Raw genomic sequence first — 24,348 nt, 5'->3', positions numbered from 1 at the left:
CTGGTACCTCGCTGGAAAAATACAAACGGACCTCTTGTTGGCAAAAACAGAGATGAAGTTTTATTGTGTTAAAAACATAAGTGATTCTTTAACGTGTCATTTATTAATTAGCTTTGTTCCAGTTGTACAAAATAAACTCAGTCAAACATTTAACTTTAAGTTTTCCTAGCCTCTTAACTGTCTTCATATAAGCCACCACATAACGCCACACCACACCTTCCTCCCTCTCCCTCCTAACTCACCAAACCGACTCTCCCTCCTTTCAAACCTGGCACAGTCCCGCCCCCATCAGAGTTCTATGCCAGTCAGGCTGGAGGTGGGTTAACTCTTTGCCAGCCGGGCAGAAATAAACATTTTAAAAGTGCTTCAATTTGTCACATATCTCCCACACCACAAAGACATTGCGTCGGCTTGCTCTTAACTAACTAGAGCAATGCCAAAGCAATGGGCTTGGGGTTAAAATTACTTCAATGCATTCTATAACACTCATATTACAAAGTCAACTAAATTAACATCTCATAAACTTGTACACAAATAAACCATGTTTGACATGTGTTAGATTATAACGCCTAAGCACAAATGTTTTGCTAGGGTTACCACCGTTTCATATAATACTTTGCACCATTCTATACCTCTCAAAAATACCTGGATAAGGCGTCCGCTATGATGTTTTCCTTCCCACTTATGTGCTTACCCTGTGTCTATTACATGAGTTGCTAGGCTGGTCCTCCCTGGGATGTTTGAGAAGATCTGGGCAAACTGAGCAAGGACTAATTTTAACTGCTCCTTTTTCTCTGGGGTCAGACTTTCATCGAATGACACCTCTGCTAGAGTTGTGCCATTCCTCAGCTCTCCCCACCCAGTTAAATGAATTCCTTGGGTCATCTTCCCCTTTACTTGTAACACCAACTTATTTCTGTCAAAATAAGGCTTAAGTAAATTTACATGAAAATTCTTACATCGGTTCCCTTCCCCATCTAACTCTACCAAATAGTTCACCGCCGATATCCTCTCGACCACTTTGAAGGGACCGTCCCACGACATCTCCAACTTCTTTCGACGTCTTGTTCTTAACACGAGCACACTGTCACCGGGCTGGAAAGATCTGTCTCTTGCGTGTGCATCATACCACTGCTTCTGTCGACGCTGTGCCTGTTGCAAGTTGTGAGCAGCTTGCTCCCGTAGCTCTTGAAGGTCGCTCTGCAGCTCCTGTAGATACGTCACAACATCAGGGCTGTCGATCTGCTCCTCCCCTGACCACGCTGCTTTCATCAAGTCTAGGGGTCCTCGTGGCTGTCGTCCAAATAGGAGTTCAAAAGGACTGAACCCTGTGCTCTCCTGCGGCACTTCGCGATAACCAAATAGGAAGTGTTGCAGCCTCTCATCCCAGTCGTTAGGATGATTGATGGAATAGGTTTTTAGCATCCGGCTCAGGGTCGAATTAAATTTCTCCGTCAAGCCATTCGACTGTGGATGATAAGCCGTAGTTTTAACATGCTTAATTCCACAAAGAGTTAAAAGCTCTTCCATGGTCTTGGACGTGAAGGATGTCCCTAAATCTGTTATAATTTCTTTGGGGAATCCCAGCCTTAAGAACACCGACATGAGGGCTTTTGCTACAGTCTTGGAATCAATGTCCTTCAGAGGTATTGCTTCTGGATAGCGCGTAGCATAATCCACGAGGCATAAAATAAATTTATTCCCCCTTTTTGTAACTCTGGAGATAGGCCCGAGGATGTCCACTCCTACTCTGGAAAAGGGCTCAGTAATTACAGGAATAGACTGTAACAAGCCTCGCGTTTTGTCCGCTCTTTTGCCTGCTTTTTGGCAGATCACACAGGACTTGCAATACTCTTTGATGTCTTTGCCCATCCCAGGCCAGTAAAATCTTGCTTGGATTCTATCACTAGTCTTTCTAATGCCTAGATGCGCTGCTGAGGGTGCGTCATGTGCCATTTGTAGCACTTGCAACCGGTAAGCTCTTGGCAACACTAACTGTTTCTTCCTTTCCCAAACAGCAGCAGTTTTCCTCCTCCTAGAAATTCTATACAGTCTTCCCTCAATGGTGGTAAATAAGCAGGGGTTCTCCACAGTTACTTCTGCAGTAGGACTTTGTGCTTTACCCCACAGCTCTTTTATAGTTTCATCCTCTTTTTGATCACTCAAGAATTGGGCACCGTGCTCCTGGACCACTGGCACGCTAATCAGCCCTTCATCCTCACCAGGCTCTATGGGTGACTCTATAACTGCAGGAGGATTACTCTCAGTGACTTGAGACTGTGACCTAGTTATCACTTGAATACGGTGCTTCTGACTAGCTAGGTCATTCCCTATTAAAAAGGGTACCTCCAACTCATTTAGGATTCCTACTCTCCATTTGCCACAAAATCCTTTGTAGGTAATATCAACTTCAGCTAATGGTACTTCAAAATGTGGGCCCCATATGCCTTTTAAACCATAGGACTGACCCTTGAGGTACTGCTCCTTTGGAACAAATTGTGATTTGACCAGTGAGACTTCTGCTCCAGTGTCCCTCAAACCTAAACAAGACTGACCATTTAATTCAATTGGCTCCATGTAATCTTGGTTGCACTCCTGCTCAGCCCTCCAGACCTGTAAGACCTTAGAAGTAGTCTCAGCTGGACTGTCTGATTTCTCTGAGCCTTCTGTCTGAGGCGAGCTATTTTCCTGTGACTGCATTATCAATTTTACTTGTTTAGCTGCAGTAGGTGTAGTTTGCGACTTAACCAGCAGGGGGCACCTGGCACGTACATGGCCCTCACGATTACAGAAAAAACAAGTGATTTTCTTAGACCCTGTCTTGTCAGAAACTGATTCCCTGACAGGAAAATTTTCTTGCCTGTCTTTATTTTCTCTGTTTCTCCATGGATTACCCTTCTGTGAGTGTTTTGGGAATGCTATTTCATTGAAATCTCCTTGTAGTTCGTCTAAGACCTCGGCAACCCGTGCCACAGTTTTCAGTTTTTTATCCCTCAAGAACCAACGTAAATTGCTAGGGATTTGCTTAAAAAATTGTTCTAAACAAATTAATTGTTTTAACTCATCAAAGTCCTTCACTCCACTCCCTTGAATCCATCTGTCAAGTAATTTATCTAAGCGGCTAGCTAGTTGGGCATAAGTCTCTTTATGTTCCTTTTTTGCCTCACGAAAAGCCTTTCTGCTTTGTTCAGCCGTGAGTCCACATCGAACCCTGACCCTTTGCTTAAATACTTGGTAACTTGACAGCTCTTCTTCCCTCAGGTCAGCATAAATTTCGCTTAGTATCCCACAAATTTGAGGTCTTAAATAAAGCATCCAGTTCTCCTCAGGTATTTGAAATTCCACACAAACGCGTTCGAAGGTAAATAGAAACGATTCGACATTATCGTCTTTTCCAAATTTGGGGAACCTTTTTAAATTAATTGCGATACTATCATTATTAACTGGGCTACTAGTTAATTCTGATCGCAAACGTATCTCTTCAAGCTTCATTCTGTCCTGTTCTAATTGAACCCTTAACCTCTCGGACTGCATTCTCTCCTCAGCTTCAATTCTGGCTTTTTCCCTCTCGCTTTCAATTCGGGCCATCTCAATTCGTAGTTTCATAACTTCTACCTCAGAACCTGGGCTTCCCTCAGCCCCTTCCGTTCTTTCATCTCCTTTTGCCTCTCTGGGTTTTCTTACATGAGTCATTTTCCTCACAGGAAAATCCTGACAGACTCAAACCAAACTAGGCGCGTGAGCTTTGAATTTCGATCCCACCGCTGCCACCAAAAATGTGACGACCCGGGTCCCACTCTACCTTACTATCACTGCGACACAGGAATCCAGAGGGGAAAACACCCACCCTCTTCTCCTGCCGCCTCAAAAATAAACCCCTTTTCCTAATGGGTTTCTAAGTAAGGAGAGCCTTCCAGCCTACGTGGCCTGGTACCTTAAGAAACTCTAGGCTGTCCCCCAGGAATAACCTCTTGCCTCCTGTAAAGGGTCTCCCTCAGTTGGATTCCCCCACTGTAGAAGTTTGCCCTAGGCACTCTGGCAACTTCTTGGCACCTCAGGTTACCCTTCTAAGCCTCCTCCGTGTAACTTCAGGACACAAACCACCACCTCCCTGCCTGAGGTGAGTTTGGCCCTCTCTTGAGTCACCACGGCTGTGAGTCCTGGTACCTCGCTGGAAAAATACAAACGGACCTCTTGTTGGCAAAAACAGAGATGAAGTTTTATTGTGTTAAAAACATAAGTGATTCTTTAACGTGTCATTTATTAATTAGCTTTGTTCCAGTTGTACAAAATAAACTCAGTCAAACATTTAACTTTAAGTTTTCCTAGCCTCTTAACTGTCTTCATATAAGCCACCACATAACGCCACACCACACCTTCCTCCCTCTCCCTCCTAACTCACCAAACCGACTCTCCCTCCTTTCAAACCTGGCACAGTCCCGCCCCCATCAGAGTTCTATGCCAGTCAGGCTGGAGGTGGGTTAACTCTTTGCCAGCCGGGCAGAAATAAACATTTTAAAAGTGCTTCAATTTGTCACAGTTGGCTACTAAGCAGAGCCAAACACTCACTCAGTGATTGGCCTGATGCTGGTGTCTCTCTCTTCTATGTAACACTCGCAAACAGTAAGATAAAATGTGGGCTGGATCCAGGCTGCCTTCCATGAATGGAATGGCTCTTCCTGTTCACAGAGGGACCTGGCTGTCGCAGGAAGGGAAGTCAACGGTTGTTGCTTCATCCCTTCCCCTGCAGTTCCCAGCACTACTCCACAGGGTCCCCCAAAGGAAGAGGAAGGTGGCAAAAGTTTCCGCTCCTTCTGACAACTCCGTCCCCTTGCTAGTGGCACCAAAGTTTGGATCAGAGTCTCTCTTCTCTCCCCGCCATTGAAAAAGAATTAAAAATCAGTTGTGTTTAATAAGTGATTGCTCAAAGTCTCTGCTCCGCTTTTCTTTTCCAATATGCTGAGCCACTATCCATGTTTATTCCTGAAACAGAACGAAGCCACAAATTGCAGAGATAATCAAAAGCTTTAAAGGCGAGGTCAGGAAGATGCTGCGCCACGCTGAAGCATCGGCTGTGGTGGAGTACGCCTACAACGACAAAGCCATTTTGGAGCAGAGGAACATGTTGACCGAGGAGCTGTATGGGAACACGTTCCAGGTCTACAAGGTGGTGTATCGAGGCAGCTTCCTCTCCACAAACCTTTTTTGCAGCTGTCCCCCACAGTATTGTTTTGAGATTTTGGATACAGTGCGCCATGGGAGAGAAAAGGAAGGGTCGCCAATGGGAAAGGAAATACTGCTGTTTTATTTCCAGAGCTAGAGCTCTGAAGGGGGCCCCCTCTGCATCTGTGCCCTGTACATGCAGTCAGTGCTGTTTGTGTCTCAGCCCACCAGAATTTCCTTCCTACCTTTGAGATCCTTCGCTAGAGCAGAGTAGAGCATACTAGGGGCTAAAGGATGAAGAGGGGGGCTTGGGAGTACTGACTTTGCCACTATGAAAACTAGGAATTCTGTTGATGAGCAAACCTGCCGTTCCCATGATTCTAGTTAACATCTTGATAACTTCATTAAAACTGGGATACAGAGCAAGCTGATGCATAGATCTGCTCTAGCTGTTTCAAAAATGTATTGGCACCTGAACACATGTTTACTTGGTCCCTTCTCTGGAGGTTGACTTTATTAAGAAGCGTTGGTTCTGCTTAAATGACAGAGGCCAACTTGAACGACCTGCCACTATGTTTTAATTTGTCTGGTGTGAAACTTGAATGCAAAGTCTTTATAGACAAAAATAGGTATTTGATTCCTGCAGAATTTAGAGATCTCTGGAGAGCATTGTTCAAGTTGATTGGTTTGCAATTATTGATAGTTCCGGTACAATATAAAGAAGTCTTAAAAGTTGAATTTGCTATACAACATTTGACTTCAGTTTAGTTCCATGCCCCCCCCCCCAATTGCCTTTTTTAAGGATTTAAAAAGTAATCATTAGCTTACATTTGAAAGGGAGTGGATTTAGTAGGAATTTTCATGTTTGAGAATCTGGCTAGAGCCATTCTAATTCCTATATAAAAAATTAAGCTTAATGAAGTTCTTTTAAAAGCTTTGAAACCATGTGTACTAATATGCTATTACTTGAATTCTTATTTCATTATGTGCTGCAGCATCATGTTCTATTAAAGACTCACAGATCACATGTGGATATCTTTAATGAGAGACCAATTAACAGGAGTTCCACTTTGCACACTAATTAGAAACTGCCATCAAAGTGAATGTAAGAAGCAGTTATACCTGCTGTTTGAACCCTTTTAAAAGCTCTGCATGAATAGAAGCCACTTCAGCCTTTTTAATAGGACCCTCTTGCAAATTGCACTGTGATCCTTACCCTGCTTGCAGAGAAGTCAGATTCCTTCACCAGCTGATTCGTGGTGCTGATCTGCACTCAGGTGCAACTGCTGGATTCTCTATCGGTGTAATTTCAGCCACAGCTTCCCTTGTTCTGTTGGGGATATGGGAGTAGGAAGCCAACCCCTGCATTGCTGTGAATTGGGGTGTCGTAGGTTAGACCATCTTTATGCTGGAACTGAGAGGCAAGAGCAGACTTCCTCAACCTCGGCCTTCCAGATGTTTTTGGCCTACAACTCCCATGATCCCTAGCTAGCAGGACCAGTGGTCAAGGATGATGGGAATTGTAGTCTCAAAACATCTGGAGGGCCAAGGTTGAGGAAGCCTGGGCAAGAGTGTCTCAGGATGGACCTCTGCAGAGCGCACTTGAATGAAATAATAATGGGGCAGTTCTCCCTTATTTGCAGCCCTTTCATTATAAAAAAAGTATTCTCCTCTGTGTAAATAAAACTGGATGGATCAGAAAGGTCAAAAGTAAGCCTGGATGAATATACTGTACAAATGTAATGAATTAGTGCATTCTTCTTTTTGTCCCAATTACAGCATTAAAACAGGCAGGCAGAGCATTTGACACGGGTGTTTCCCCCTTTAGTTGCATATTTTTAAACTCCTTGCTTGCTTTCCAGCCTACACAAAGATCTTGGGGTCCATATGTCTCATCAGGACCTCTAGTATGTCAATAAGACCAGGTGGAGCTGCAAGATAAACTCCCAAATGTATCCTTGGAAACGGAGTGCAGTTCAAGCTGTTCACAAAACTTCCTTCTCTGGTCACTAGGTACAAAGTGGATTTCGTCTAGATCTTTCTGGAGACTTCAGTTCCCTCTTAAATAGTTAAATATGACGTTCTAGCTGGACCATCTGTCACAGGGAAGCCAGTGGTTTATCAGAGGTCCTGTGGATGTACAGAGCCTCTCAACCGAGTCTGATGAGGTCACAGTGTCAAAAGAGGATGGCAGACTTGCTTGATACTGAAGTTTCTTCTTCCTTGTGCTTTGGCTTTTTAATGTCATTAAAATTCAGTGTACAGTAGCGGCTTTTCTTAATTTCAGTCATCAGAACACCCAACTTTAGAGGAAGTGTTGAAGGCTCAGCCTGAGAAGCGGGAGGCCATTCTGGATGAAATGAAACAGATCCTGACTCCAATGGCGCAAAAGTAAGGGCAATAACTTAGCACGAGGCATATCGCAGCCAACTGCGGAGAGCTGCTCATCCCTTTTAACGTCTCTTGAGATAACTTGGAAATGGTTCCATTTTGAATGTAAACACTTAAGCTGGTGAAAGGCCAGCAGATCTTTCCAAGATGACTTCTTTAATGTGGCCCTTTGTTTGTGGGAACATGGAAGGTCCTTCAAAAACAAAACAAGCCCCCAGTGCTTCTCCTCTCTTTCTCCTGAAAGCAGGAGTGGGGAAACGGGGACCCTCCAGAAGTTGATGGGCTCCAACTCCCGTTATCTGTGACCATTGACCATGGGGGTTGGGGTGAATGGGACTTGTGGTCTGCCAACATCTGGAGAGCCAAGGAGCTCTCTGTCATAGTATTATGTAAGTACTGCACAGACTTCTGTTTGTTTCCCCCCTCTTTCATCTGACAGGGAGGCTGTGATAAAGCATTCGTTGGTGCATAAAGTCTTTCTGGACTTCTTTATCCATGCCACGCCAAAACAGAGATCGGTAAGTATTGCCACAGCTATGGGTTTCGATCTGGTTTCATGTTAACGAATAAACAGTACAAGTGCATGCCAGGCGCTTCTCCTCTGCAGAGCTGTGCCTCTTAGCAGCTCCTGTGCCTCCTCCGCTTGCTGGATTAGGAATCTGAAGTATAACGGAGGCACTCCAGAGGATCCACACCCTTCCCAGCTTCCTGGCACAACTTGCCAGGCATCATGTCTTGAAGCAGGACAGGGCTGGATCAGGGCGCTCAACTCTTGGTTTCTTTCCAGCTGCATTTGCATACCTGAACTTAGACATTCTTCCTTATTAAATGCTGGTAGTCCTGTGATGATTGTGACCAAAGCACACTGTTCTTGGTCATGCCGGTGGCCTCGGGTTTCTCTTTAGTCGCTCTTCTTGGAATGACTCTGGTTATGAGAATTTGAAATACTTTCCATTCCTGCTTGTAAGGAAAGGTATCGCAGGCCCACAGAGCTGGTCAGAATAATGCCATTTATATTATGGTAGATGATTTGTGTTAAATTCATTAAAACCATCTCCTTAAATCTGGCTTTGTCTAGGAAATGATTGAGTCAATCAGAGAATCTGTAATCTACTTGGCACACACGCACGATGGAGCCAGAGTCGCCATACATTGCCTGTGGCATGGGACCCCCAAGGTTTGTATGCAGGTGTGAATTGGGGTGGGGGTGGAATGGGTGAGGCCTTTCTAAAAAGTTTCACTGGGGAGCCTTTTTCCCTCGCAACTTAGCTGTGTCTGACTTTGACAAATGTGATTGTGAGACATAAAAGAATGGAAATGCCCAACCCTTTCGTTAGAATTAGTATGTGAAAGGTACTAAGGAGGCTTTATGATTAGCCTTGCACCTCAAATGGCATGACAGTGCTTATCATGGTGCCTAGGCAAGCATGCTGAAAATTCAGACTTCAGCGAGAGAGAGAGAGAGAGAGAGAGAGAGAGAGAGCTGTGTCTTCATTATGTAAATGCTTAAAGCTGAGACTTGTACATAAGCTGAAGTGCTGTCAGGATCTCTGCCAGGGCTTTCTCAAAATACAGAAGACTTACAGGCTGGTTGCAGCAACCAGCTGGCTTATTTTGCATCCCATAGGGCAGGGATGTCCAACAGGTCGATCCCCATCTCCTGGGGCTAGCAGTAGATTGCGGGCTCATTTTCCTCTGTGGCGGAAAAGGAGCACCTCCCCCCCACCCACTTGCTTTGTCCTTGTGCACGATTGCAAAGGCGGAAGAGGGAGTTATTGCAGCCGGGTTTTTTACTCAGCGAAGTCTGCCACTCCCCCCCCCCCCAAAAAAAGTGGCAGAACAGGCGGATTCCCCTAACAAAAAAGCTGAACAACTTTGGCTTGCTACCCTGAAAAAAGCTCAACAACTTTGGTGTTTCTCTCCCCCCCCCCATGGGTAGATCACTGCTAGTCCCCCGCCCCCAGGAGTAGATCGCAGTCTCTTGGGAGTTGGATGTCCCTGCCACAGGGAGCTAAAATGCCTCTTTGTGGAACATGGTCCATCAGCAAAGAGAGAAGAGACGGGAGAAGAAGGTTTTCCTCTGTGTCTGCAGTGTTCTTCGTCTCCCTGGATCCAGGGGGTGTCAGTCTTTTTCCAGCATGTCTCAGCCAGCCAGGCATGCTGCCTTGACCTGTTGTGAATTGCTAGAAGAGATTGCATGGTGTAGTTGAACTGGACAAGGGAAGGTAGAGACGATAAACAGCAAAAACAGAATGAAGTAAGGAGGAGGTGGGAGCAGAGATGAGATTACAGATAAATATGGAGAAAGGGGGGGCAGTTAATAGAGAGCAGAATGGGGAGGGCGGGGAGAGAAATGGGATATTGCATGACGTACTTCCTCACGGAACCCTGGACTCTTTGACATCCTCCAAATTTCGTTGTTCCCGCAAAGGGACAATGACAATAAAGATTTATTCTATTTTTTTTATTCTATTCTATTTTCAGGATTGTTGCACATTCTGAAGTCAGAAACCCGACCATGCAGCGGCTCTGCATTCGTTTTAAAGCTTCTTTGCCTGACACACTAATTTATTGGTTTTTCTTCATTTCTCTTGTCAGGACAGAAAAGTCATTATGAAAACCATGAAGACTTTTGTTGAAAAAATAGCTAATGTGAGTATTTTTAAAGATGTGTTCGTAATTTTGAGCAGCAGACTCCTGTGCATATTTACTCGGAAGCAAGTGTGGCTTTAGGAGTGCTGCTTCAAAAAGTCACTGTTGTGGCATTATTTTCAATTGGAACTACATGGATTGAGAAATTTTATTCTCAAGTGTTCAAGCTTATGTATGAATCATCAATATACATGACTTTAAAGAAGTGATTTGAACCTAGACCAAAAAGCAAATTCCATAGCAAAGGGCCAAAAATAGAAGCAGGACTTCTGTGCAGCTGAGATACACATTCACTTCTGTTGAAAACTTGTGTTTGTGACTTTTGGCCTGACTAAAACAAATTTGTGTTCTACTGAGCTTGATGCCAAATAAGACTTTATTCTGTGGAATAGTTCTTCATTTGAAATGACTGCTTTACACAGAAACAACTGAGGGATGATGACAGGGCTGGGTTTTTTTGTTCTGTTAATACAACATTCCCCTCAAATGAAACCTTAAGCCCGTTTACTCAGATGTAAGTCTCTCAGAGTTAAGTGAAGCTTAATTCCCAGTAATTGTGCATAAGAAATAGTATGATGGAAATTGTTATTGTGTGAGATGAATAGTCATTGTTGATCTTTAACAAATGAACTTGTTGGACCAGTTGCTTGGTTAATTGGGCTTCTATGTCTTTTGATGTTCTTTCTTTCTGGTTCCTATTTCAGGGCGAATTCTCACACTTAGTTTTGCTGGCGGCATTTGACTGCATTGATGACACTAAGCTTGTGAAACAGCTAACTATATCTGTAAGTAATCTAACTTCCTAAAATTCTCAAGATTTCCTGTTTCACTTAGTAACAAGGTGTCAATTACACTGGAAACGCTCACTTGTTTTTAGGCCTGGTTTTCAAACATTTCAAGTTTATTTTCTTGTAGGACAAAACTAACTTCATTGTGGTGGTTTTATTGTTGCCTAGAATGTCATAGCACACGCCATTTACTAACTGCTTTGATTTTGAGATGGTATGTGTGCTGGAAACTCTCAAGTTACGCTGAATCACTTGCTACCTATTGTTATGTAGAATCTAGTTCTCCTGTGCGTTGAATTCTTAGGCAAGCTTGTAACTGCAAAATGCACGCGGGTGTGTGTGTGTGTGTCTGCACACCATTCATAGAAGATGGTAGTGCTATATGAATCCATTGACAGCTACTTCATTAAAATAAGGGACGTAATAGTCTTTTGCAATATTTCATCCCTATTTCCCAAACTACCCTCACCTCTCTGTCTAATAAATGCAGTCTTGTCACTTGAGGCATCCGTCTCCAGGCAATGTCAAGGGGCACTGTTCTGTTGTGGCTTCAGCTGCCTCAGGCTTCTGTGCAAAATAGAAAGCACTGGCGCTCACGGCAAGTCTGCTTGAAGTCAGCCAGCAATCACATGCTGGAGCCTTGTAGGAATGTGTTCATAGAAGAAGTTAAAATAGATGTTTTGTTAGACTTTGCACATGGGATGAACACCTTTCCTTTAACTTGAGAATAAAATAAGTGTTGATGAACAAAGCTGGACTCCTCAAAATAGTTTTGCCATTAATCCACATCTAAGAAGTTTATACTAATTGTATAGATATGCTTAAAGTGCAGATATGCTTAAAGGTGTGTTTTTTTTAATATACATTCTCTCCTTTCTAAGCATGCAGAAATAAAAAGAGAAAACTTACTTAACAATACAAGGGAAGGGGGTGGAAGGGATACCACTGTCAGTCTAGTGCACATGGTTAAGTCAGTTTTTGTATGTGTTTGGGATGGGCCTATGAGCCAAGATTGTGATCCCTCTCCAAGTAACTAAAAATGAAATTGGTTGTTGAAAACAATCTTCCGCTAACAATGCTTTTCCACGTCTTTTAGGAAATTAGTGATTCCTTAACCAGCATTGTAAATAACAAATATGGAAGGAAAGTCCTCTTGTACCTGCTAAGTCCCAGGGATACTGCGTATTTCTCACCAGCAATAATCAAAATCCTGGAACAGGGTGATGGAAATGCTTATAGGTAAGCAGAAAATGCCACTTGGACGTCCGAATTCAACATTGTCTGCCAGTTGTGCAGAGAAGCAGTTATATGAACGAAACAAAACTAGCGGAACAGAGCTTTCCCCGTGGCATTTCTGGTAACGAGAGTGCAGGCTGGAGAGGAAAGCTGTGTGGAGAGGAAAGCTTGTGTACATTTGCATCTGGAAATGTCTTGCATTGAACACACGTTTACCCTGCTGCATCTTAGAGTGGCTAACCCAGGATTTAAACATAATAAATATGCCTAGAAATACTCCAGGCGCAAAAAAAGGAAGCTGCCCTCGTTGTCACAGTATGCGCACCCCCTGCACCCCCCCCCAAACAACAGGTGAAATACACCATCTGTGAATAAAGGAACCATAACTGGTTTCTCTCTATGAGCGCCACATGCAGCCACCATGAACTGTGTGTGTGGCATCCCATTTCTCCATCCCTTGCAATTATGGCGCTTGCCTCTGCCCCATGTGTAGCCCCCCCCCCCCAAGCAGTGCTGATTCTCAGAAAGGGGCCTCTCTGTGCAGATGCAGCCAGGCTTGCCCTCCTCAGTGGCGGGTGGGCGAGGGTCTGCTCTTAATGTGAGCAGGACTACCCGGGGTGTTTTGATGATTTCCTGAAGGTTAATCCTCAGACCCAGCCATTTCTCAAGGGATGGAAGGAATCCTGTTGGCATGCACCTCCCACCTCTCAGCTACGATGTAAAGAAGAGCGGTTCTGCATGCTTATTATTTTTTGCTTCTTGAACAGCTCCCTCTCATCACAACATTGCCATGTGTATAATCACCGATGCTTCTGTGGCGTTCTGAATTGAGGTGTAAAAGCGTAACCAGTTTTCCATTTATGCAGATTATATTTAGTGCCTTCCGGGGAGAAAGGAGGAGGGCTATGTTTGGATTTTAAATTGGACAATTTGGAGTGACTGGATTATGTTGTACCAAACCAAATTCCGGCAGTAAAAGAGCTGCTTTTTATTCCAACAGTAAAAAAGACGTAGATGTTCGCCGCCGTGAACTTCTGGAAGCTGTTTCTCCTGCCTTATTAAAGTACCTGAAGGAGCATGCTGAAGAAATGGTGATGGACAAGGCAACCTTCATTATGGTGACGGGGACCCTCAAGGCTGCCATTGGCGATGTCCAGCCAGCGATGAAGGCCATTGCTGGCCTAGCGGCAAGAGAGATGATTCCAGGGGGCAAAGATGGGGAGGTAACTGTGCCTGAAAAGGAGGGGGGGGGCTCCCTGGCATCTGCTGCAGTTTGGCTATCAAACTGGGATAAACCAATTTATTCTGCTTCAAGCACTGGACTACAGGGAAGGGCTTGTTGAGTTTCATGCGGGATTCTGGGATCCAGCTGGAAGGAACTGCATAATAATTCTTTCATTCTGAAGGAATGAGAAGTACAATTTTTGGATCATTTTTAAATGATAAGGAGCAAATCGTTGGGCTGTGTCCAGAACCACAGCTCCACTTGGGCAGGAGGCTTTTATGCAGGAGACAGATCGTCTTCTTTCTCTCTTGTAACCTTCCCCCCTTGCTCAAAACCAGGCCTGGGGGGAAGCCCCGTCGTGCAAGTGGAACTCTGCTCATGCAGTGCTGGGTAAAGGTAAAGGGACCCCTGACCATTAGGTCCAGTCGTGACCGACTCTGGGGTTGCGCGCTCATCTCGCATTATTGGCCGAGGGAGCTGGTGTATAGCTTCCAGGTCATGTGGCCAGCATGACAAAGCCGCTTCTGGCGAACCAGAGCAGCACATGGAAACACCGTTTACCTTCCCGCTGTAGCGGTTCCTATTTATCTACTTGCATTTTGACGTGCTTTCAAACTGCTAGGTTGGCAGGAGCTGGGACCAAGCAACGGGAGCTCACCCCGTCATGGGGATTCAAACCGCCGACCTTCTGATCGGCAAGCCCTAGGCTCAGTGGTTTAACCACAGCGCCACCTGGGTCCCTTAGCAGTGCTGGGTAGAACCCATTATTTTTAACCTGTTCCTGAAACTTACGATAACACCGTTTCTTGTAGCTGAATGAGGTTGTAAATGTTCTAGCTTGGAGTAAGTAGACTACTTTTGTGGTTTATAGTTGTGTGAACCACTGACTATACTATGCCAAATATACAATTTATTTCCATAATTTCAGCGTGTGGCATATTTTGTCTCTTGCTTAAATGGTACTTTCCTACAACCTCGAAGCACACCGGCATTTTAGGAACGCATTTGGAGAAAAGAAGCAGATATTTTGGGCTGAGGGTGTTGCATATAATTTATACCCAATATCTTAAAATTTTGTATTGGTATATCTGCTTGTAATGTCATTGTAAGCACTTGGCAGATAAAACTTTCGCGTATTTTAACCACCTAAAAATCTTTAATTCTGCAGCACTAAAATTGCTTAGGAAATCAAAAGGCAGGCAAGATAGCTAGTCAAGGAAGTGAAAGTAAGGTGATGGGTAGCTTAAATTTTGTAGAAACTCCAGTGCTTAATGTCTAAACAAACCGCCAGGCCTCTAAATGTATTTAAACGTTCTGAATGGCTTTTTTTCCATTTGGCCACCCCTGATTACTTAATGTACCACTTAGTCATGTGGAGAAAACAGATTTTGTTTGTAGGCAGCATTTCTAAATATGCCTGAGCCTTGATCTGATTCCTGGCATTTCGAAAGGCACAGATTGTGATACAGCAAGGGAAGTACAGTGGTGCCTCACAAGACAAATGCCCTGCGAGACGAATTTTGGTGACTCGCAAGACGAATTTGTTTTGCGAAAAATTCGTCTTGCGAATCACGGTTTCCCATAGGAATGCATTGAAATTTAATTAATGCATTCACAGGGGCAAAAAAAGACATTTCAATGCATTCCTATGGGAAACCGCGATTCGCAAGATGAATGTTTTGCAAAAGCACTGCAGGGACTTGACTCTTCCTATTATTTTCACAGCTTCATATTGCAGAGCATCCAGCAGGTCACCTGGTTCTGAAGTGGCTGATTGAGCAAGACAAGAAAATGAAGGAGAGCGGCCGGGAAGGTATGCTAGTAACTCTGCAAAAGACAGTGGATTCCCTTGTCCCAGACCTGTTAGGTCTGTCTAAATGCATAAGGGACAGCGTGGGAGGGGGTGCAAAGGCTCGTCTGCACTAACTGTTAACCTTGAATCGCTTTGCTTGAAGTGTTTAAAATGCATCCTTCCACCCTGAAAGCGTCCAGGAGATTTTATAGACTTCGCTTCATCCAAGCTTAAAAGCAGCACAGCTTGGAAGGAGCTCTCCTTCACAGTTAACGTGCCAAACAACCGTCATGTCGGTGGCAGTGCTCCGAAGTAAGGCCTTGCTCCCAGGAATGTGCTTAGAGGATTGCACCCTAAGTTCCATTAATTGGGCGTCTTGTGCACTTCTTCTGTGGAAGTTGGGGGCTGGAGACGGAAGGGACGTTGCCAAGAGGAGCCAGAGGAAGGTTTGTGCAGCTAATAGAGAGATCGGCCAGTATTCTCTGCTAGTGCGATCCAAGGGTTCGGTTGTTGCACTTGCAGGGCAAGGTGGGGGAGATTGTGGGGCACAGGAGAAAGCCAACTCCAGGCAAATGGGTTCTAAACAAATAAACTGCCATCACGCAGAGTATAATCTCTTATCACCTTTAGCTGCAGTTGATTTGATCTTGATAATACGCTTTCCCATTTGAGCCTATGAATTTGTAGTAGGGTGGGGGTTGTTTTGTGTCCCCACCAACCGGTATAACTCTCACTTTTTTTCAAATCCTTATCTGCTTGCAAAGCCCCCTTGTTAAACCGACTGAAGTTTCTGGACATTTTCCTTATTTTGCAATATATCAGAGTTGGAAGGGACCCCAGTGGTCATCTCGTCCAGCCCCCTGCAATGCAGGAATCTTGACTAAAGCATCCATGAGCATGGCAGGTGCTTTCTGTGCAAAGAACTGTGGGGGTATTTTAAGCTGTTGGTGCTGTGAAATGTGGAACTGGGGTTTGTAGGCTTGCATGCCCCACTCTTCCATAACTGGGTTTGTGGGCCTGAAGGTTTCAGTTTGTCTCAGCGGTGTCTGCATCTGAAATAACTCTTACCATCCTGTCTATTAAGTTGAAACAAAATAAAAAAATCCTTCCAGCAGCACCTTAGAGACCAACTAAGTTTGTCATTGGTATGAGCTTTCGTGTGCATGCACACTTCTACAGAAAAATTGAGTTAGAGGATTCTGCTGTTACAGTCTCGATTATTTCTTAGCATTGCTCACAAATTAAGGCCTGACTATTACAAATGTATTGAAGAGTCAATGGTTCTGAGGCGGTCTGTGAATATACAATTTGCAAGTGTTCAAACCCCTTTACTAAAAAATTTAAATGGGTTTGTGTGGTGTCTAACATGGTCTTTATTTTTTTAACAGAATGTTTTGCAAAAATACTCGTGGAGCATGTGGGCATTGATCTTCTGAAGACCTGGGCAAACGTCAACCGTGGTGCGATTATTCTGTGTCGGTATGTACCGCATTTAATGACTGAACTAGCAGTAAAATGCTGCAAAACAGCTTCATTGTGATTTCTTCCTTCCCTGTCTCTTTCTTCTTTCTTATCTGCTGCAGTCATAGATGCCTTATGCTGGTGTTCTGTCGGCAATCAGGATGTAGCCCTTGCTTGACTAGTTAAGCATCACTGCATTGCCTTGAAAGCCAAACCTTTCTCCTTGCTTTTTGCTAGCCTGACAAAAAGTGCCAGGAAATCCCTTCTGTGCAGTACTCTTAATCTGGAATTGCTTTTGAAAGACTTCCCACGTGTTTCTAATGCCTCGTCCTATTGTGCCATCTCGTGTTTCAAGGCATTATTTGGTTTATTTTTAGAAAGCAACAAGCGTTTACATTCAGGAGCAACCAGTGTTTGCCATTTGTATGGCAATTCCATCTACCTCAGTGAGTCCACACCATAAAGGTTGCCCCTTCAACGCGTATAATTTAGCGATTGACTGAGAGCGGGAGCAATGAAATCCTGCTGCAGAAATGGATTCTCATTGTGCAAGCGGGTGGACACCCTTTGGTGTTGCCCAGAGCGATGCTGCAGCTCGTTTTGAACCGTTCCCTTTCCATCATTGGCTCACACCTGAAACAAGCAGCTCAAAAGGAGACACTTGGCTTGTTTTGTGACACTGCGCTTGGCAGCCCAGTTAAATGGAAGTATTTACTACAGCCCCCTCCTCACTCACAAAAGTCTTAACCATAATTGGTGGCACATGAATGACTTGCGCTAATGAACCCCTGCTTTTGTGTGCAGAAATTCCCTTTCACAGCAAATCCGCCAAAGATGTTTCCAAGTTTGGTCTTAATTTCTACCTTGCTTTAATTTGGCAGCCCAGCCCCTGATGCTGATCACTATGGCAACGTGTACCGTTAAATGAAAGTGTTCAGCGCATCACAGAAACGGAGGAACGGAATGCCACACCCTCCTGCCCCCTAGACTAAAGCAGGCTCCTTAATTGCTCCCTCTATTAACTTGCCCCTCTTTCCCCAAAGCAGATAGATGCCTTCAGGTCTAAGGGGTGGGCTGGTAAAAGCAAACTGAGATGGCACAAATCAGCAATGGTGCTGCTGGAGGGACAGTTGAACTGAAGCCCTCAAGTGACCAGCTCCTCTGACATCTGGAAGCGGATCTGGCCCTTTCTGCATAAGTCCTCGCAGGGCCGGCCCTACGTGCAGGCTGGGTGGCGCAGGGCACCCGGCCACCGCGCTGGGAAACGGGGTGGGAGGGCGCCGGAACGGGGCGGGAGGGATCCGGCACACCACGGCATCGGGGGCGCCTAAGACGGCGCTGAGTCCTCGCTTTCCAGTATCCCATCTCATAATCCCCCACCCCCATTTTTAGTGTTTCTTCTGACACCAAGTAAAATAACATCCCTGACTCTCTGGGTCACTACAAATGCAGCAGGCTTAAATCGAGCATCTGCTGTTAGGTTTATTATATTAATGTGCAGTTTTAACACTCAGCTGCCGGCTTTCTAATATAGATCTATGGGGATTTTTGCACGACACTTTGGAACAGATCCCTTGCATTTGACAAGCGCACTTAATTCCTTTGAAATCTCTAATCCCGCATACAGATGTCGCATAAAGATTTGGGAAGAGCTCTTTCAACCTTTGCAGCGAAGTTTTCTTCTTCTACAGAGATGTGGGAAAGCCTGCTATAGAATGGAAATGGCTCAGTTGCTTTGCTAAAAAATATTCTGAACTTTGCTTAGAATGTGTATTTTCCTATTGTGCAGCCCTCTTCAAGTACGGCTGTCAAGGGTCCTCCTGATTTTTGATTCCCATAAGATATTTGGCCAGTCTTCTGTGTTTCTTGGCATTCAGCTGCATCTCAAATGTTTCCTTTTCCGTTTTCCGATTTCTAGTCTCTCCCTTGCTTAGCAAGGTCTGTCATTGACTGAGCAGCAGCTTTTCTGAAAGTCATATTAGTTTTCAAATGGACCTCTCTCTGTGTGTGTGTGTTCATATGCATTAGTTAGTAAATAATAAAATTACGAGATTGCTATACTGCAGTATGACACGTGTCACAGGCGTTGCGTTGCGACTACTCTAGAGTAACGACTCTCCAGACCTTTACCTTTTCATGCTTTTATTCAGTGCAGGCTATTTACAGTGCTAGAGCTGTACAGGATACATCCGCTTAGTCTGACCCAGAACCCTGGAATGGCGCACTCCGCGTCTTCTTCCAACATAAGAGTCTGGGCACCCCAAATCTCCTCCCGCGTTTCCTCCTGCGTAATTCTGGAACCGGAGGGGAAAAGGGTCTCATTTCCCTGTTTTCCTTCTCCCCCTCTTCCCCCCCCTCTCTCCCTCTCCCACGTGCAGCAGGGGCTCTCCTATGCTGCCAGAGCCCTGTCTCCTCCTTCCTCACTGGACTCTTCCCCCTCCCAGCTGGCATTACTGCTGGTGGAGGAGCTGCTCCTCAGGATGGGGGGGGGCTCTCTGTACTCTTTCCCCCTCACAACGCATGAACTGCAGCGTGGCGTCTAATGAGCAGGTGGGTCCCAGGCAGGCCCTCCAGGTGAGCCACAGAGGAAGAGGCAGGCCAGGCCAGGCCAGTTCCTCCGCGACCATAGAACCCTAGAATCGTAGAGTTGTGGAAGGGACCCCAAGGGCCATCTAGTCCAACCCCCTGAAATGCAGAAACCGTTTTGTGTTTCTTTGCTGCCACGACCCTGTTGCTGCTGGTGGTGAGGCAGGGGGTGGAGGAAATTTCTGTTGCTGCTGCTCCTCCTCTGGAAGCAGCGAGAAAAGGCAGCATTTTAAAGTACAGCCTCTTTCCTTGCCTTTCCAGAGCAACAGCCGCACTCCTCTTGACACCCCCACCACTGGCAGGCAGGGGGCAACAGGGTGGGGGTTGAAGGGAAGAAAGTATTTCTCCCCTTTCTCATCATTCCCCCCCTGTATTGCTGCCACCACAGCCAGTAGAGGGGGGCAGAGCGGCGTGTAGAGCCTGTTGGTGAGCAACACAGGCCAGAGGTGCAGCCGATGATTCATGACTGGATCTGCAGGGCAGCACAGCTTTGGGCAGTATCCTGAACTGATGACAGGGTTCGAAGCATGAGCTTGAAATCTGTGGGCTCCAGGTACAGATCCAGCCTGCCAGTCTCTCCTTTGAGGTGACATCAGGGCACAAAAAGGGAATGTGAACTTGTCTCTCTGCTCAAGTCGCCAGTTGGCTTCCTCCATCTTTGGTTTCCCATTCCCTAAGATTAATAGCAAGCCCCGGGAGGCACCAGGCGTCCTGGATGTGCCCATTGCCGCTGCTTAGCAAGAGACGGTTCATCTCTAGAAGGGGCAATGGCGCTGGCCAGGGAGAGAACTCCGCTGCAATACCTGGGCTGGCAGGGCACATGCATCTGGTTATTGCCTGTGTTCACTACCAGGGTGCAAAACTGTTGTGGGAATTTATTGGGATAGTGGCCTGACATGCAAGCCAATGTGGAATTCAGAAACGCTTCCGCTGAGTGGCAGGTGTTTTCATCCACTCCCAAATGCCCCCCCCCCCCCAAGATCCCAAATGGTGGATAAGGCGAAACTAGAGGCAGGTCTTTAGGCTCATGGTGCTTACAATTCCTGCTTTCCCCTGGGAAACTGCCCTGGAAGAGAAGGGGAGGTGGTGCCCTGTTCTGCAGGGCTTTCCCCTCCCTTCTTCCAGCGAGGTCCTCTGCTAGCTTGGAGTCAGTTCCACCAATGGAAGGAGCTCTTCTGCTTAGGCCAGGGCAAAGCAGGATCTCTAATGTAGCAACACATTAAAGGCATGCAAATTCTGCAGCACACTGCTTCAACCTAACAGCGCTGTGCTTTTTGGATAAGGCAGAACTCTATGAGTTCTGCTTTAGGTCACATTGAGAAACAGATTTTTAATCACTCTGCAAGCCACATTAATTCTTCTCCCACTCTGTTTGGTTTGGCAACATAATCCTTATTATGTATCTAAAAAAACCTGCAAGGCGGGCAGGCAGGCGGGCGGGGGGATGTGTTCATTTAATCAGAAGGTTATGATAAAAATAACATTGCAGTTCAAAATGAATCTGCCACTCGTCCGATCGAGGCACAGGGCTCCTTTGTCAAATGTGAGGCTGCCACTCGATAACTGGGATACAGAAAAAGTTCTCCAAACTGGTCTGTGTGGTTTTCCCTGGAACTACGCCTGGGTCTTTGTTTGCAGCTGAGTTTTAACCCTATTTTTAATACTACTGTCAGTGCAAACATTTTCTCCTTAAAACCATTTTCCTTGATGAATTAAAAGTAAGATACTTAGAAGGTTTTTTCCCCTTTTTTGCAATTTTGAAGAGCAATGATTTCTATTTTTTCCTGTGTATTCTGACAGCCCAGTGTCCATGTTAGTCTGTGTTGAGGTGGCTGATGTCTAAATTAAATGCTTCAGAATTTAAGAAAATAAACTGCTGCTATTTGCTATTAGGCAATTATCCCAACAGATGCTTTGAGCCTCGGCCCAGTATACCTGAAGGAGCGTCTCCACCCTGAGGTCCAGTGCCGAGGGCTTTCTTGGTAGTGGCGCCCGCCCTGTGGAACGCCCTCCCATTAGATGTCAAAGAGACTACCTGACATTTAAAAAACATCTGTAGGCAGCCCTGTTTAGGGAAGCTTTTAATATCTGATGAATTGTTGTATTTTAATCTTTGCTGGAAGCCGCCCACAGTGGCTGGGGAAACCCAGCCGGATGGGCAGGATACAAATAATAAATTATTATTATTATTTATTATTATTATTAGACAAAGCAGATGGACTGCCAAGCATTGATTTCTCTTTCTACTTTCGTTCTGATTGTAATTTTGATTTTTGATATTTTCTTTTTGTTTATAGCCTTCTTCAGAGCTCCGATCAGGAAGTGGCAACAGAAGTAAAAGCTGGACTAAAAAGTATTATTCCAAAGCTTAAAAAACGGACTAAAGATGGCACAGCGGCAGGAAAGGCGCTGCTGGATAAATTATCGTCATAACCTAAAGAAGTTATTAAGTGGACAACTTTTCTGTTTGTGGAAGCGAATCCTCCTTTTAATACATCTAAAGGACAGGTTTTTGGGGTAAAGATAACCTTTTTAAAAAACAACACACAATATGTCAATAAACACTTAGGCTTTTTCAGAATGTTTGGTTATCTTTTTTCTCAGTTGAATTGTCCCTGGAGGGGAAGATCTCTTTGTTTAGCCGGGCAGCTGAAAACTCTATTCCCATGTGCCGCCTTTCATCATTTTAGTCTCCTTGTCCATATTCAGCTCCAGGCAGCAACTGCTTCCCCCTCTGTCTTGCTCCCTTTTGGGTGGCTTCTCCCCACCTTTGGTCTCCCATAGTTCCAGCCGCCTGTTTGGCTTTCCTCCTTTTTACTGCCAACCTTTCCTCGAATGCTTGCAGATCTGCCTTCTGCCTCCAAGTTCCTCTTTTTTCATAGGTTGCCTGCTTCCGAGTCCTTCCACTCGGCTGCCTCTGCCTTTGGCTGCTGCCATGGCTGATGTACGTTTTCCTTCTCAATTTCAGGCGAAAGGAGCCCCCACTTTAGCCAAGAGCTCTTCAAGGCCAAAGCTGTGAGACAGACTGGAATGCTCTTTAGTGGGAGGGTCTAGTGGTGCACGGTGAAATCCTCAAATCCCTTCCAAGCTCAGGAAAAATTAGGAAAACCTGTTTTGTAGTAGTTACAGGTAGGTAGCCGTGTTGGTCTGAGTCGAAACAAAATAAAAAAATTCCTTCAGTAGCACCTTAAAGACCAACTAAGTTTTTATTTTGGTATGAGCTTTCGTGTGCATGCACACTTCTTCAGATACACTTGAAACAGAAGAGTCAGACCCTTATGTATATACAGAGGGTGGGGTGGGTGGGAATGGGTGATGGGCTGATGGGAGTGGTAAACCTGTAGATGGCTGTTAACGACTGCTGATGACTGCAATTGGTCCTGTCGTTAACAGCCATCTACAGGTTAACCACTCCCATCAGCCCATCACCCATTCTCCCCCACCCCCCACCCTCTGTATATACATAAGGGTCTGACTCTTCTGTTTCTAGTGTATCTGAAGAAGTGTGCATGCACACGAAAGCTCATGCCAAAATAAAAACTTAGTTGGTCTTTAAGGTGCTACTGAAGGAATTTTTTAATTCTGTTTTGTAGTAGTTATTGGCTTGGTTCAGTTCCAACCATACCCTTTGGGATAAATACTGCACACTTCTGGGCACCTCTCTGCTCCCTCTGGAACACCTTCTCCTTACTGGATGGTGTTAGCTTACAGCATCCTGAGTTAGGTTCCGACTTGATCATTTCCTCAGTTCTCCTTAACCAGGGAAGGGAGAGCCGAAGGGCCAAGGAAGGACATGAGCTTGTGATTGCCCAAATAATCAAGGAGCATGACGTTGGCCCTAAGTGAAGAGGCTTCCTCTAGGCTTGCAGGCGGCTCATGTTTAAAGGCCCTTTTCACTCTCCAATCTCGGCAGAAGAAAAACATGCTGTTCCTATGGAAACGCCTTTTTAAACAATGCTGAACACAGCTAGATTTCTAAAAAGATGAGTTTGGTGGAATAACTGTTATTAGTGGTGTTCTTTTATGGAATAAAGTATTTGCTTTTTCCAATTTGAAGGTATGTGGACTATTGTTGAACATGAATGGTAAGGCTAAAAACTAGTTCGACATTTTCTCTGCAGTTTGGCTGACAGCTTTGGGCGTGCCATGCGCCAATAAGGACTAATGCATAGGGGGCAACACTGGAGGAAAATTGCTTTACTCAGTGGACAGAGGAGAACGCCTGGTTTTAATCCCAATACTTCAACTGGAGCAACTCAAATCCACTTGAGTCCAAAAGAAGCTTAATTGGCATTCACACATATGAAATAACACAGTGGTTTTAGAATTAACAATGTGAAAATAGTATCTTGCAGACCATAGCACGGCAAGTACCATATTTTCCCGCATATAATGCCCCTGTGTATAAGATGACCCCTACAGTCGTACCTCGGGTTATGAACAACTCGGGTTACGAACTGCGCAAACCCGGAAGTATTTTCACCGCGCACATTTGCGCATGCGCAAAGCGCAAAAATAGCACTTTGTGCATGTGCAAAATGGCGGTTTCGGGTTACGAACTTTTCGGGTTACGAACTGCGACCCGGAACGGATCGTGTTCGTAACCCGAGGTACCACTGTATTTTGGGGGAGGAAATTGAGGGGGATGGTCCAGAGTTGTTGAGCTTTTTGGGGAGGGGGGATTGTCGACAATCGCTCACCTGATTGTATGCATCAACGAAGCCACCAATCGTCTGTCCACTCACCGCCAGCAGCCACCAATCGCCTACTATCCCTGTATAAGATGACCCCCAGTTTTTAGCATTTTAAAACAACTAAAAAACCTCATACTGTACACAGAAAAATATGGTAAGTTAGAAGTGAATATTAAAAGCTTGTCAAAGTGGATCATGTAGATGGCGTTCTTAGTACGGAAGGGAGAGATCTCTCCCTGCAAAGCAATTGGCTGGAGCTGCTTTGCCACTTAACAAGCTCAGCGCTGTCTGCTAACGAAACCTGACATATACCTGCTGCATGGCCAAAAGGACGGGGACCGGAGAGAGCCCTTCTCTGCT

General features: G+C 45.2%; 1 protein-coding gene across 1 annotated transcript in view; it reads left to right on the top strand.

The window, feature by feature from the left end:
- The window catches only part of PUM3 (pumilio RNA binding family member 3), a 28,770-nt gene extending 6,895 nt beyond the window's left edge, over nucleotides 1-21,875 (top strand). The window contains exons 7-17 of the mRNA XM_035141023.3: nucleotides 4,993-5,167; nucleotides 7,451-7,554; nucleotides 7,994-8,072; nucleotides 8,633-8,731; nucleotides 10,153-10,206; nucleotides 10,911-10,991; nucleotides 12,091-12,233; nucleotides 13,231-13,453; nucleotides 15,181-15,268; nucleotides 16,636-16,726; nucleotides 21,592-21,875. Coding sequence (XP_034996914.3) covers nucleotides 4,993-5,167; nucleotides 7,451-7,554; nucleotides 7,994-8,072; nucleotides 8,633-8,731; nucleotides 10,153-10,206; nucleotides 10,911-10,991; nucleotides 12,091-12,233; nucleotides 13,231-13,453; nucleotides 15,181-15,268; nucleotides 16,636-16,726; nucleotides 21,592-21,727 — 1,273 coding nt within the window. The 3' untranslated portion in view covers nucleotides 21,728-21,875. The remainder of the gene's footprint in view (nucleotides 1-4,992; nucleotides 5,168-7,450; nucleotides 7,555-7,993; nucleotides 8,073-8,632; nucleotides 8,732-10,152; nucleotides 10,207-10,910; nucleotides 10,992-12,090; nucleotides 12,234-13,230; nucleotides 13,454-15,180; nucleotides 15,269-16,635; nucleotides 16,727-21,591) is intronic.
- The last annotated feature ends 2,473 nt before the right edge of the window (nucleotides 21,876-24,348 follow it).

This window comes from Zootoca vivipara, chromosome 15 (assembly GCF_965207765.1).
Source record: "Zootoca vivipara chromosome 15, rZooViv2.hap1.1, whole genome shotgun sequence".
In the NCBI taxonomy this organism is placed as follows: domain Eukaryota; kingdom Metazoa; phylum Chordata; class Lepidosauria; order Squamata; family Lacertidae; genus Zootoca; species Zootoca vivipara.
This window is presented reverse-complemented; position numbering and strand designations above follow the sequence as displayed.